Raw genomic sequence first — 15,502 nt, 5'->3', positions numbered from 1 at the left:
GAAGAGAGATGTTCAGAAGCAGTCCAAGTTGTGCCTGTTGAACAGTACAAACCAATGCACTGGATCAAACCTACTTGGCCAAATGGAAACACTTCTCAATCTGGACTGCTGGTCAGGGAATTCAGCCAATGGAAGCCCAGATTCAGGATGTTTTAGAGTACCTGTTGCACCTTAAATTGTCAGACCTTTCTCTCCGTTCTCTGAGGGCCCACGTAGCAGTGGTTTCGGTGTTCCATCCCCTGATCCAAAGAAAAGGTTTTTTTTGTTTTTTTTGTTTTTTTTTCCCCCCAACTTTGTGGTAGTTAGGTTTCTGAAAGGTGTTACTCGCCTCTTCCCTCCAATAAAGAACACTGTTCCCTTTTGGGACCTTCACACTGTGCTCACTGCCCTCATGGGTTCCCCATTCGAGCCTTAACTGCTCGCTCTCTCTTTGACAAAAGATGACCTTTCTTATTGCGCTAACATCTGCCAGAAGGGTAGGTGTACTTCAGGCACTGGTGGCAGGACCTCCATATACCCAGTTTTTCAAAGGCAGAGTAACCTTAAGGCCACATTCAAAACTAACTAAAATGGTAACAAGCGATTCATCTCAACCAAATATTAAACTTGCCTCTGTATTTTCTGAAGCCACAGACAAATGTAGGTGTCTGTGCTGTGTCTCATTCCTTTGGAGGAAAGTCTGTTCGGAAATTTGATTTATAAGCTTGAAAATTATGATTTGGTACGGAGTCTGCATGCCACAGGTGCAGCAGATTGCTTAGCTTTAAGTCTCCTCGTTGTCCTGTGTCAATCATTTTGTTGTAGTAAACTGTGACGGATTTTTATTAAAAACAGATGAAGTTATCACAGGAAATGCTCTTGACATAGACTGATTTTTGCATTTTATCCTTTAAGACATCCAAGAACTTCCAGGGATCTAAGTGGCCCCAGGACCCCCATCCCCTCCCACTGAAAGTTCCCCACCACCACCACCATTGAAATCTGAGACCACTGACTATCATGCTGCCCAATGGAATCTTAATATTTCCTTATGCGCCTTCACCGGGCGGTCTGTATCCACATGTTCTCTTACACTTGGATTGTAAGCTCTGTGGGACAGGGAGCATGTTTTCATTTGGTGTTTGTACAGGGCCTAGCACAGCGGGAGCCTGATCCATAGTTGGGCTCCTAGGTGCTACCCCAATACGAAGGAGCCATGTAGTGAGCATTCTTTGGTTCCATTGCAGACTGGTGATTTTCACATCACTGGGTGCACTTTCTTCAGATCTTTGTTTAATTGATCCATTATTTGCCTGCTGTCCAGAAGGTAGTACACATTTTAACCATCCGTCCCTACCACAGCATATGTGTAAAACGGTGAGGAGAGCTGGGTTCATTTCCCAGCTCTGCCACTTACTTGCTATGTGGCTTTATATTGGGCAAGCCACTTAACCTCTTCATGCCTCAGTTTCTCTGTTTATAAAGCACAGTAACGCCACTTTCTCACCTGGGTAAAGCATTTTGAAGTCTATGGATAAAACACTGTAAGTAGTCAGGATTAATATAGGCATCATTAGTCAGCTTTGATTGCCCATTTGTCCAACTTTCTCCCAAACACCTCCGTATCATACTGTCCCTTATGTATGAGAGGAGTTCCCCATAACATCTACAAAGCCATTATACGCCAATATTCTCCTTTAAACTCAGCTCTGCCAGGATACCTACAAAACACTTGACAATGGCTAAGCAATTGCTGTGACCACTGCTTACACTAATCCTAATCATCTCACTGTTGCCTTGTGCTCCCCATCTGCTTGTAGTAATTACCCATTCTCTCATCCTACATTTCGACTGTAAGCTCTTGGGGAGTAGAAACACTCTTTTTGTCATATGTGTACAACACGCTTTATTGTGATAAGACTCTCTTGGTGCTACTGCAATACAAATAATAAAGGTGTCAATTTAATAAAGGTGCAATTGATTTCCCTGATATTAGGGCTAACATTGATAGTAAATCACACACAATCCAGATATGTCAAAATCCCTGTATATCGGGTTCTACCTTAAACCTGACCTTGCAAACACATGCAATCACAGACCTCCTTATGGATACGCTAGCATGTCAATTGGTAGGATCAGGGCTTTAGTGAGTTACTTTGCTACTGAACACATTTTTGCCACTTGAAGCCACAGTCCTTGTATACAAGAGTTCAAGGCACTTGTGGATTGAGTCACTGCATGTGTAAATGTTTTATTTCAAAACTGACCTGTATTCTTATACATTGGAAATCACTTAAATAAAAAACATAGCAGGATTAGCAAAGCAAGAGAAGTATGTTAAGGCAATATCTTTAGTGATATCTCTGTTTTATGTTAAGGTTCAATGAAGATGTTATACCTAGTTAGCTAGAACAGAACTGAGCCATTATCTCATTAGGTCATTGAAGTGGAACAACACAAAAGATTTTTCAAGTTTGTCAGTTGCATTCTAGTTGTGCTTTTTCAAGTCCTTGTTAGAAAGTAAGGAGTGAAACCCTATGGTGTCATTTAAGTGGAAAAAATGCTTTTGATGTTAAACTTCAAAACAAATTTTCTCAGCAGTAAGTAGGTTAGCACCTTATTTACTACTACTCAGGTTGTTGTTGGAATGCTTGGTACATAGTATGTCATTGCTTTTTTGTCTTTATGCTTATATTTCTCTCCTCTTGTTAATGCTTTTCACTATTGAATTGGAGATGGTTTTAAGGATGGACAATCAGTCACTTTACTTGCATATTTTATAGGGTTTTTTTAAAATTTATTTCTGCATTTCAAAAACAATAGTAAATTTCTTTTAACCAGACAAATGAGCACTGACTTATACTCAGCATAACATCAGACACTAGGATTTTACTTATGAAACAGTATACATAGATTTATTTATGAATTGGTTGGTATGGTATTATAAAGATCTTTCCAACATTGCAATTTTACAAGCCCTCTGCTGATCATCAGTTTACACATTAGATGTATTCTTCTTTTTTATAAATAGCTCTGGTGTGCTACTGTAGCTTAGCTCCCAGAGTGCTCCCCGAACTTTAGCAATCCCCAGATTTTGTAAATATATAATCGTTAATCCATTCAGCATGCACAGCTTCTATTTTTGTGCTACAGTTCAACTGGCAACTAAAATAGTTTAATCTCAAGTTAGTAACAGTAGACTGACTGCCCAATCCTATAATCCTTTATGTAAAGTTTTCCCATTGACATTATTATTATGAATTATTTGTATCACAGTAGTGCCTAGAGGCCCTGAACAGAATTGGAGCTCCATTTTTCTTGGTGCTAACACGGAGACAATCCCTGCCCCAGAAATCTTACAGTCTACATTGACAAGAAAAAGGGTGGGAGAAGGAAAATATTATTATCCCCATTTGAAAGCCAGAAACACAGAGGTTATCTGACTTGCCCAAGGTCACATGGAGTCTATAACAGAACCAGGAACCTAACAGAGTTCTCTTCAGTCCTAGTCCAGTGTCTTAACTACAAGACCAAAGATTCCTCTCAAAGACTGTTTTAGTAAGTATTATTTGTGCATATGTTTTTCTGGGATCGTGCCCTAATACAGTATCTATGCAGCTTATGTATTTTGCCTCCAAGACCAAACTATGAGACCTATTTACTTGCCTTTTGTTTTATTATGTAGGGAATCCCAGTTGCAAACTCCCCTATGGACTGTGGATTTCCTGGATTACCAATTACCTTTTCAAAACATCCTCCCATGAGAGTAACAAATGTGAATCTGCTTGAGGGCATCAATCATTTATTTGGATCTGACCTCATGTTTCCTCATGTATTTGAAGATCCTTTACTGAATGAGGCAAATAAACGTGAGTATAGTATTCTGGTTCCTTTCCTGAATGTAAAATATCATTATATATTTTCCAGTACTGGACATTACATATAGGCTAAATAGAGTAATTTTAATAAGGGCATTTTGACTTGCCAAAGATATCTTGGAGACTATCTGGAACTAATGATATTTCAGTTGCATTTAAAAAAAAAAAAAAAAAAAAAGACATTCGTTCATTCATAGTTGACTTTATTTTGTACTATTTATATATAACTAAATCTTTGTGCACACCCTGTTATTACTGTTGTGATGTCTGGAGGGTGTCCATATACATTTTGTGATTCAGATAAGAAATCTAAGAACCCAGGAATGGTGACAAATAATCCTCGAAGCATCCATGCAGAAATAGCTCTCAGGCAAGTAAAAGGAGCAACAGCTAATCTTCTAAACCAGTTGACACAACAGAGTGGCACTACCCGAAGTGCATTTGTACACCAGAACAGCAGAGAAAATGACGGCAGGTGAGACTTATCAGCAGGAAACATTGTTTTTCCTATTTTTGCTAGCACGATGCTTCCCTTCTTCCTTAATCACTCTACATCTGGGAAAATCTGACTTTTTCTTCTTTCCAGGGCTGACGAAGTTTTCTTTCCTCCAACCCCTTCTCCCATCATCCAAAAGATGTGTTTTAATTGAGTCATCATTCCCAGCTTCCCCTGAGGGATATGTTTTCCTGTCCCCTGATAAAGCTCCTAATGTGACTAGTAAGACCAAAAAACATGCAGATAAAAAGGTTAGCGCTAGAACGATGACTCATTTGGCATGTGATTAAGATACCGTACTGAACAGGAGCAAGCAAGTGTCCCACAAATCCAAGCTGATTCTGTAATGTAGCTTGCTCGAGCCTTCCTGTTTCATTTTTTGTTTTCTTCACAGTTCCTAATTTGTTGTTTACTATTTTAAAAATTGAATATATCACAGTAGCAGCAATTAAGAGTGAACCTGTTGTTATGACCAGGAATGCTCAAGGTTAAAAATGATTATCTCAAAACAAAGGCCCGACCCCACTAACACTTAATACCAAGCATAGTACTTATTACCGTGAGACTACAAGCCGGTGAGACTATTAATGAATAATAATGTGCAATGATTATTTATTTGTATTACTATCGGACCTAAGAAATCTAGTCATGGGGCAAGACCCCATTATGCTAGGCACTGTACATTGAAATCAGAACTACACTCAGTAGCTGGTGTTTGCAAGATCAAGGCCCAAGAGAGCATTTGTCTTAGGACAAATGTCACACATTATTATACCTACAGACCATACAGTTCTATGGCAGGTTAAATCCCATTTCTTGTGTCATTGCATTAGCGCTACAGTGCAATCAGTTGATGCCCAAAATAAAACTCAAAATGTGTTACATAGCAAGGATTCTGTCTATCATACTTTGAGAGTTAATTCCATGCTTTTTTCTTACTAGAAAAATGTGCATGAAGATGGAGAATCACATTTTGCCCCTCGGGCTCAAAGCACACTGGCAAAACGTTAGAAAGTAAAAAGAATTGGATAGAAAATAATACTGAAAATATTATATTGCCTTCTTATAAGTTGGTGGTACACCCTTCACCTTGAATAGTGTGTGCAAATCTGGTTACGCAGTCTCAAAAAATATACACCAGAAACAGGAGTCCAGAAATGAACATGAAAATGTTGAGGGATAGATGTGTTCCCTATGGTGTTTGGAAGATAAACGCTTGAGTTCTAGAGTTTGGTGCTGAGGTATTAGATCTGCGTAAGGCCCTCCTCATAAGGCACTACTTTCAGGGTACTGGGAGACTGTAGGGGCTGAAATCCTTGACCTTCCCTGTCTGGCAAACAGCATTTTGGTTACTGTCTAGAACACAGCATGGAGCAGACTTCTGAAAGTGACTGAGTTGAAGCATCTAGAGCAGCCAAGCACCATGGGCTTATCCAGGGAAACCCTGGGCTCCTCTGTTCTGATAAATGGCTCTTATACCAAAGTGTCCCATGCCAAGGAGCAGTACTGACTGGGTACAGTTGCCATAGTAACCCTTTTGAAGCAACCAAGCACAGAAAAGAAACATGAAGGACAGGAAACCAGCTGCCATTTGTAAGCAACTTCCTCCTCTGAGCCATTATGCCTGTACTCCTTTACTGTCCAGCATCCGGGGCACCTACTGAACAGAATATTGACCTGATTATACAGTAGAGCCCATGTATCAACTATGATTGCCACTTAGACAATACAGTGATAGGCTCCTGAGAAATAAGCAAGATATAATTATTTCAATTTAAATAATAAAAAGAAGCCCCTGCAAAGCTCTGGGTGACCTAACACATAATTAATAGTATAAAACCTCAGTAGCATTAAAATAATTATTCAAAAAGGAACAGGCAGCCTCCACCTACATAAAAGAGCCTTTTCACCCCTTCAGCACATGGAGAAGGCTTTAGGTTTGCTTCCCAAGAACCTTGAACAGATGTGTTTTGCAGCCTATCCAAAGATCTAGACAGATCCAAAAGTGCATCCACGGTAAACTGGTGCATCAGGCTGGCTGCAGAAAAGAGCCAGTGTATCAACCTAGATCCAGGGACCAGTGCCTTTGAAGTGCTAGAGATCTGATTCCATGCCACCATAGCGCCTCAAGCAGTTTGGTTCAGCTCTGCACTTCATCAGGGACTGCTGTGAGATTTTCTCCTGACCACAGGTAGCCTGAGCTCAGATATCAGGGTGACGAGTGTGATATTGAAACCTAGATTGCTGGAGTCAGTGGTCCAGCACTATTCACAGGGCTGTTCAGAGCGCATGGAGCAATTTCATTGCTCACACTAACCTGTGCAGCTCCATTCCATGAGGACATTCCAGAATGCCTGGCCAATTCCACTCTGCCTTGTACGTGATCTGTAAGAATTGTGCAACGTACCACCTCAAGGACAGTTAGCATTAATAGGTCCACTTTGTGCTGACTGGCTCAGGTACTCCTGTGACCTTAGACAACTCTTGCCTTATTTCAAGATGAGCTCTGGGAGTCTCATACAAACCTATACTTCCTTGCAGGTGGGCTCCCTTGCCTGAATAGTTCCATGCTAACACAGATGTTCCAGGGCAAATGGTCAGAGGAAATGACCAACGGACATTCATAGCTAATTCGTAAAGGGTGAATTTTACCCCCCAGTGTGTAGGCCTTTTGCTGGCCCTCTGTGCAGGACTCAACGTCTCCCACACTACTTAATTAGAATGTTGTTGCTCTGATGTGTGCACTTATTTTTACTTGGGGCAGAAGTATTTTTCACTTAAAGCTGTGTGTATTATTCTTTCCTTGGCAAGTGGATTGATTTACACTAGAACAGAGGTAGTCACACCAGTCCTTTTTATGTTTAAAACGACCAACTACACAGAGAGTGGAGGAGATGATGTGGGAAGGATTCTGCATTAATAGAAATGCCTGCTTTACCGGAAACAGCACATTTGTTCCTAAATTCTCTTCCAGCTCTTTTGCACGATGGCCATGCTTTCCTTGGTGGTTTTCTTTATTATCTTTATGAAGACAACGAACATATTAAGACCATCTTGTTGTAATCTGTTTACTATTGTAGTATAATTCAGAGACAAAAATACATTAAAATGGATTAAGGTTGAGAGGGCATTTCAATAACTTGATGAAAAAATATTACAGGGATATTGTAACATCACAAAGCCACGCATTGTAAACTGAGGAAAGTCAAATTTAAGATTACACTTAAAAGAAATCCAACCCTGTTAAGGTAAGAAAAGCACCGTGAAGGCACCCAAACTACTTAACTATTGCATAGCATCATGCAATAGTCATATGATTTTAATATTTGTGGTCCTGGATTAGATCAAACTGAATCTAAAGACACATTAGATTTTTTGAATACCCTCCACCCCCACCATGACATCATTACAGGGCACCGTTAAGGTTCTTTGTGTGCCTTAACTGTACATTTCTTAACTTAATGTGTTTAGAGTTCTTTGAAGTATAACTTTAACTGAATTTCCTGGGCTTATAATGCTTGGTTTGTGGATAATACGATAGCCCTGTAATGATTTTTACATTTAAATTACGGACATACACTCTTGACCTTAGCTCTATTTTACCATAATTTTTTGCCTGGGGATTTCTTTGGTTTTTTTTAATGTATTAAAAATGTCGTACACATACAACAATAAACCCAAAGGAAAATGGGTTTTTAATTTGAAAATTTATAGATCAACTTTAAATCATTTTTTATTTTAACTTTTATGGGCAGCTTCCCAGTACTCCAAAGGAGTCAGAGTGCACCAGCCAGTGAAGTTGTGTTTTATAGCTGCTTTGCATCACCAGAGCAGCAGAAAACAGCTGAAGTGTGCTGGTGAATCTGGCCCTTAATTTACAATTGATTGGTTTACAGGGCTTATGAGTGAGATTGTGCTATGCAAAGGGCTCATGGAGAGCCCAGCCCAAGTCCAAAATCACTGTGCGTTAAAGGCTCTCCCGTCAGTTCCACTGGCAGCGTGCTTCAGTGCACAGGGGTTCCCTGCTGCACTGTTGCCTTCGCTCCACTCAAGCACTGCGGCCCAAACTAGCCTGCAGCAATAGACTCTTTAAAAAGCAGTTGGGCCAGTTAATCTACCAATGAGAACTTTAGATATGTGTTCAGTCTCCCTCATACCAATGAGTCATTACCACTATTTGCATGAAAATTAACTGTAGTCGAATGATTGGCTGATTTACCTCTGACACACTAGCACTACTTAAGAGTTACCTGTGCTGTTGACCTGAGCCATCCATGGCCTACAGAATTATAACAATTACAGACAACAAGCAGTAATAATTTAGCTTAATTACAACCTAATTTATTCGAATACAGCCTATGCACAAGACTTCAATTAATTGTACATATATGAAAAATGTGAAGTGTGTTGTTTTGCTGTTAATATAACATGGATCAAAGAAAAGACTCACAAGGGATGCTACAATTTTTCAAAGGACAGAGTTTTTAATTAATTTATAAACTAATGAATAGACTTGTCAATTCTCGAAAATTCATTCTGTAGTCAGAGAGCAAGTGCTGTAAATTTAGATGTACCCTATTTTTCCATACAAAGCAAAGAGGTTGAATCCCTGTTTTAAGTGCAAAATGGAACTTAACCTCAACTCTGAATTCCCAAACAGCACCTTCAGAATATAATTTTTCCTGTCTTTGTTCCCTCGAGTGGCTGAATATTAAAATATCCCAGGCCTCAATGTGGCAAGTTTTCAACATTTTATTAATTTACATTTTAGTCTAAAAGAAACTTCATGCCAAAGAGATACTGCCAAGTCATAGGAGCTGCACCTTTTGGGAAAAAAAAAAAAAAAAAAAGTATGCTTTCATTTAAATGCCTAAAGAGGGTTGTAAGCACCTAGTGGCACACAGCTAGGTTTTAAAATATTGGTTTTTACTTCTTTTTAAGCTAAGGTAACAGTTGGAGACAATTCAGGGTACTATATCCCTTAAGCAGGAATGGAAAGTCCTATCAGCTGGTCGTGGAGTATAAGTGAATCCCACATTATAAAGCTGGGAGGGGTTCTTGCAAGTCGCATGCTAACAGCACAGACCCAGGAATGACACTCTGTTACCATGCATACTTTCAGATTACACACTAACAAATGGTCAAAAACTCTCTCAGGGTATGTCTACACTGCAATTAGACACCCAGGGCTGACGTGAGCCTAGTGCCAGCAGGCTTAGGCTAAGGGGCTGTTTAATTGCATTGTAGACATTTGGGCTCAGGGACCCTCACAGCCCCAGCCTCAGGTTAACTGCAGTAGAGACATACCCTCCATCTTCAGAGACATCACCAAGTTGGAATTGGCTGAAAACCCATCCGAGTGGAACATATACATGACAACATTCAACATCTGATTATAAGCCAGTAATGGCACATTTCATTTGCTTAATATCTGTGAACCAGCTAGTCATACATATGTAGGGTAAAATTTTCAGAAGCACCTATGTCACAGGGTCTGCAACTCACCGTTTGGCTCAGCTGGGGAATTACCTCACCACTGTCCACACCGCATCTGGCAGTTGCTCAGCCTGTTGCTTCAGTCACTCACACTGCAGCCGAACTCCCGTTAGTCCGAAGCTGCAGTGCCTCTCCTTTGTGGCTTAGCCCTCTGGCCAAGTCGTCATCATCTGCCTCTTCCGGGGTATTACCAGAGTCTCCTTCCTCAAAGTCTCAGACAGTGTCCCAAATCCACTGTAGTGGCTGTGACACTCCCACAGTGGCTGGTAGGGGAACCTGGGCTCATCCTCTATACCAGGTTCTAATCCAGGGACCCTTGAACTAGCAATTCAGGTCTATCCCTCTTGGACCTTGCTGCGCCTTCTCCAGTCTGCTTCCTACTCTGCCGTTCTGAGGCCCCTACTACCTCCTTGCATCGGGAGCGTGACTGGAGGCTGACCTCCCTGCAACCCCATTCCAGCCTCAACTCCTAGGCTTTGTAGAAGCCCCGCCTGTTCCTGCCCAGGTGAGCTTCCTTCTCTGTCTCATTGCCCCTTAGCTCCCCAGCAGATGTGGTCCAAGGCTCTCTTGGCACTTTTAACTCCATCCATGCCCCATCACAATGTAAGTCGTGAGCTTAAGTCCCAAATTAAAGTCAAAGGGATTTAGACTCCTACGCAACTTAAGTGCTTTTCAAAATGGCATTTAGCCATCTAAATCACTTAGACCTTGCAACACTGAGTGAAGCAATGCCTAAATACCTTTACAAATCTAGGCCTGCATGATGTAGGTGCTTTTGAAAATTTTACTCATCATCCTTATTTCATAGGATTAGCTATGAAAGTATTCACAGAGCATAGAGGGTGAAATCCAGGCCCCAGTGCAGCCAATGGTAAATTTCCTTCTGAGTTCAGCAAGGCCAGGATTTCACCCATATGTGTATATATATGATGGTTGTTATTTACATGTATGATAGGAATAAACATCCAATTAGTTGATTTGTTATTGTGCTATAAAATTGAGTTATTGTTTCCATTACTGCTCTAAATTAATTCCTCCTTTATAAAGCTGTCACTATGGTTTGACTTGTAATGTTTCTTTCTTGCAGGATGCCAGCCAATAGCCCTTCCAGGCCAAATCGAATGTAAACTTCTATAAGAAAAATGGACAAGAGAAATATTGAGCCAAACTCATCCCTGGTATTACTCCATTGACTTTAGTGGAGTTACACCACGGAAGAATTTGTCCTGTTCTGTTTATATTCATAGTTGCCAGGTAAAAATTAATAATGATTGATATGAAGTGTGAACTAACTAATTAAGTTTCTACGGTTGATGAAGCAAACATTCATGCACATAGAACATCATGATCCAAACAACGGATACGCCTTGAGACAAATACTGCTTTCAGTTATGCTGATGTATATCCATTGAATACAGTGGAAAAGATCCCCTGAAGTAAATACTTAGTCCAGATTTACACTGGTGTAGCTGAAGGCAGAATCTGGTCTCTCCATCTTTTACAGGATTTTTTTCAACAACCTCAGGAACTTTCACAAAAATATGAATTAACTGCTCTTTGGTTTAACTGGACTGGAAAAAATCGTAGTATGGTCCGTCATCTTGCAACGGTAAATGAGAGGGAACAGTATCAGTAGATAAGGAGCAATCTTGCAAATTCTTACTCTGGCAAAACTCCCGTGCAGGATTTGGGCAACTGATCTGAAAATATGACAGTCAGTCTACCACTCAGTTATAATACATGTACCTATTTTATCTAGTGAGCCTTTCGCATATACATGTATTTCAGTGTGGCCACTGAAGTCAGAAGGAGTCATGCAAGTGTAGCTGAAGCCAGAATATGGCCTCTAATATTTAGAACCCAAATGTACTTGTTCCTGAACTTTATATTTTATTTTTTAAGTTATATTACAGAAATTGAAAATACCAGATGATATCACTAGCATCAGTTATTAAACTATCAAAATTCCATTAAACTGGTTCTGTTTTTTAAAAACTTAGCATGACTGTTCAAATAATTATTTAAGTAAACTGCCATGTTACACTTTGAAATTAAAGCAGTGAAAGACATCAGAGCACATGTTTTAATGTAATAAAGTATACCATTCAGAGCTTCATGTAATTTTCACAACATAAATTTTACGTCAGGCCCAAAGTAAATGGTTACTAAAATTATTGCATTTTCTTAAAATTTCATCAGTTAGGTCTGTTAATATTTTGGAAATATGTAATTCTTGAGAATTGTGTATCTGAGAGAATTTTTTAAATTAAAATTAGTTTTATTTTTCCTCTGTAAGCAGTGTAAATTTGTAAGAAAGAATTGGTGTTTCTTACATTTCATTATAGATGAATATATAGCTGCTAAACACAAAGACTGCTTATCAGGCCACCACTATACCCGCTTGTGTCAGACAGCCCTTTTTGGTGGCATTTTCCTTTGTTTTTTGTAGTCATTTAAAAGATGTGCAGTTTGCAGGACAGCCACCAGGTGTCTTTGTTGCACTTTGGATTTTCTAGAAATTTGCCACAACATAGTAGTAGTTTAGAAATTGGATCAGTTTCTGCTCTGTTACACCCATGCAAATCCAGAGTAACTCCACTGATTTGAGTAGAGTTATTCTGAATTTACACTGGGATAAGGGAGATCACAGTTTAGGCCATGCAATTTACAGGCCAGACTGCTGCCTCTGTGCGAAGTCAGCAGGGTTCTGCACAGGCACTGCAGTCTGCCCACGCATTGTAAATTGCAGGTTCAGGGGCTTAGTTACTAGGTAGCGACATATGTCATATACAGATTTCCATTGTTATTTGTATTGTGTTGGTGCCTTGGAGCCCCTATCATGCTGGAGCTATACAAACCTGGGGCTTGATCCAAAGCCTGTTAAAAGCAATGGAAAGGCCTATATGGAGAGAAAGTCCGAGCTCCAAAGAGCTTGCAATCTGGATGAATACATGATGCACCAGGTGGGTGTAGCAGATAACAAAGAGGATGAGGAGGGGAGACAAGGGTAGCAGAAATGGGAACACAGGTTACGTAGTACATAGACTAGCTATGGGCTTGATCCTTCACCACTGGTGTCATTGGGAACTTTTGCCACTGACTTCATTGGGAGCAGGAGTAGGTCTTGTGTGCATAACTTGCCAGTCTGAAGGTTGTTGGGTGTTTTAAATAAACAAATTGGATAGGGTCATGAATTTCTTTAGCCAACCTGCCTAGCTATTATCAGCTGGCTGTGTCTCATGGGCATTGTGGGAGATGTAACAGGGACCTCGGGGAGGACAGGGTACTTGCTTTGGGGTAATCATTCCATCAGTAGGGGCAACATGGAAGAAGATGCTTGTGAAAGGAGGCCAAAAGCAGCCACTGAAGGCTGGTGGTGTTGGTGGAACAAAGGGGATGGAAGATGACCATGTAAGTTATGAGAGTGGACAAACTGTGGCGGGACCAGTAGTGTGTTTGTGTTTGATGATGTGGAGAAGAGGAGTAATCCCATTGTTTTCAGTCTGGCTACTCATGGAGTGAGGTAATATGCACAGGCCTCAGTGTGCTGGGCCCTATACAAACACCGTCCTTTCCCTGTAAAGCTAACAACCTAATGTTAAGGCAAGATGCAATAAGTGGGTTTAACAATTGGACGGAGAAGGGGAAGGGAGAATGAGGGTAACATGATTGTCCATACAGGATGTTCAGTACAGATTCCTGCTCTTGGGACACTCATGTGGACTGTGCACAAGCCGTGAACCATCTGGAAAGCCACGAGTATAACTTTGAATGGAAGTGTCCCATGCCTTCAGGCAGAGTCTTGGTGACCCCCAAACAGTCAAAAATTGGGCAGACACCCCAAACTGGTGGTGCGTTCTATGATTAGATTTCACCAACCCAGTAACAAATGTGAACTCCTGGATCACTGTAACAGTTTTACCATGGAGTCACAGACAGTCCTCTGAGGTTCTCCAGTCTGTCTTGCCAGGCAGTCAAGCTGGACTTGGTGATAAATGGTCATTTATAGTAACCAACCCCACCCCCCCACAAAATATTCAGGTTGCGTCCAGTCCCCAGAGACCAGTCACTTACCCCAGATCATTTGGTACCCTAGACCTTACACCAAAGACAATGCCTGTAGCCAATCCTGTAATAAACTATCTAAAGATTTATTAACTAGGAAAAGGAAATGAGTTATTTACAGATTAAAGCAAGCATATAACACAAATGAGTTGCAAACTAAACCCTAAGAGTGACAAAGTTGTAGAGATCTGTCAATTCAAAATGTTTTTCAGGGCAAACCCAGTGATAACCCTGGGGAATCTCCCACTTCAGTTTAGAGTCTCTGGCCCTGTGAAAGTTCAGACAGCATTATCATTTTTCCTTGTGAGACATTTTTATATCTTCTTCCCTCAGAAATCAAGCTGATAGCAACAGTTTCCACCCAAGTCCCTTCTTCATGGGGTGGCGGGAAGAATGCACTTATCAAAGTCTATGATCTTTGATCTTGTACAATGGCTCATTTGCATATAATGAACAGAATGTAACCTCTTCTTGTTAGAGACCACCATCTGCATTACACAAGGCTTTTTCCCTGTTTGATGAGATACATAGTCAGAGGTTTATAACGCAAATGCTTGTTATCACTTTATAACATGGGGTATAGGTGAATGAGACCAATACATGCAGCATCCTACAAGCATCGTATAAAACATTAAACACTTTCTTATCAAATTATCTAACATTTATTTTGATAATGCTAACACACAGGTAAGCAAGACTGATTTGCTAGCGCAGACCAGACCTAATTGGGCAGACAACCCACAGGCGGTTCAACAAGGACTCTCTCTGATTAGATTACTCATAAAAAAGGGATAAACCTCAAAAAGAGCCAACACCAAGGATTTAAAGTCTGATAGTGGAGACACACTCAGCTCCCTGGCTGGAGGCACCCATAGTGTTCTGTGCACATCTATCATTTCTTGTAAGGAGAAGGGTCTTAAAGAGACAGTGTGCTCAGAGTAGCTTTGCTATACCTCCATTACAGTCAGCAAGCTTAATTCCATTGAAATCAATGGCATTGCATCTGCTTATACCAATGATGGATTTGGCCCACGGAATTCTATTGGAATTCCACCAGGGATGAATTTGGCCCTATGCATCCACTGAAGTCAATGGCAGGTTTTACCTGCGAAAGTAGTGAAGAAATGGCCCTTCGTTTTTCTGGCTCCAAAGGTTAAAAAAACAAACCTGTTTTCATTGTTTAAACCCCCCTTTCCAGCCTGGCTTCCTCTAAACATTCACTTTTTTTTAAATGAAGGCTTAGATTTGAAGATCAGAGAGAAATGCTCTGCGAGGCCTCAGTTCTGTGATTTTACCCTTGTGCATACCTGTTAATGCAGGAATGAGTGTCTCTAAGGGCAACCGTTGCTGCATTACATACACACATACAGAGATAGTGATATGTATAAAAAAAACAAACCTTGGAAGCTCCCTAACTCTGTGTGGGTGGGTGGGTGGGTGGGTGGAGACCTTTAAAAGGTACTGCTATTTTCAATAACTTTTGTCTGCAAAGTGTCATACATTTCACCTAGCATTTAATTCTTCTAAATGGATGTTACTCTTCCTCCCATTATGGATTCCCTATGCTTCTGTGAAACATTATTTGCAT

At 40.5% G+C, this 15,502-nt stretch overlaps 1 protein-coding gene across 6 annotated transcripts in view; it reads left to right on the top strand.

Moving 5' to 3' along the window:
* LRRC9 (leucine rich repeat containing 9) overlaps positions 1-11,057 on the top strand; it is an 86,169-nt gene extending 75,112 nt beyond the window's left edge. For 5 of the 6 annotated variants that reach the window (XM_043548931.1, XM_043548930.1, XM_043548927.1 and 2 more), the window contains 3 exons: positions 3,665-3,848; positions 4,158-4,332; positions 10,937-11,057. In XM_043548931.1, the coding sequence (XP_043404866.1) occupies positions 3,665-3,848; positions 4,158-4,332; positions 10,937-10,976 (399 nt within the window). In that variant the 3' untranslated portion in view covers positions 10,977-11,057. Of the gene's footprint in view, positions 1-3,664; positions 3,849-4,157; positions 4,333-6,894; positions 7,370-10,936 lie in introns of those variants that run through there. The other variant, XM_043548929.1, reaches the window with a different exon arrangement.
* Positions 11,058-15,502: the final 4,445 nt, after the last annotated feature.

This window comes from Chelonia mydas, chromosome 6 (genome assembly GCF_015237465.2).
Source record: "Chelonia mydas isolate rCheMyd1 chromosome 6, rCheMyd1.pri.v2, whole genome shotgun sequence".
NCBI lineage: Eukaryota > Metazoa > Chordata > Testudines > Cheloniidae > Chelonia > Chelonia mydas.
The sequence above is the reverse complement of the archived record's forward strand: the minus strand, read 5'-3'. Positions and strand labels throughout refer to the sequence as shown.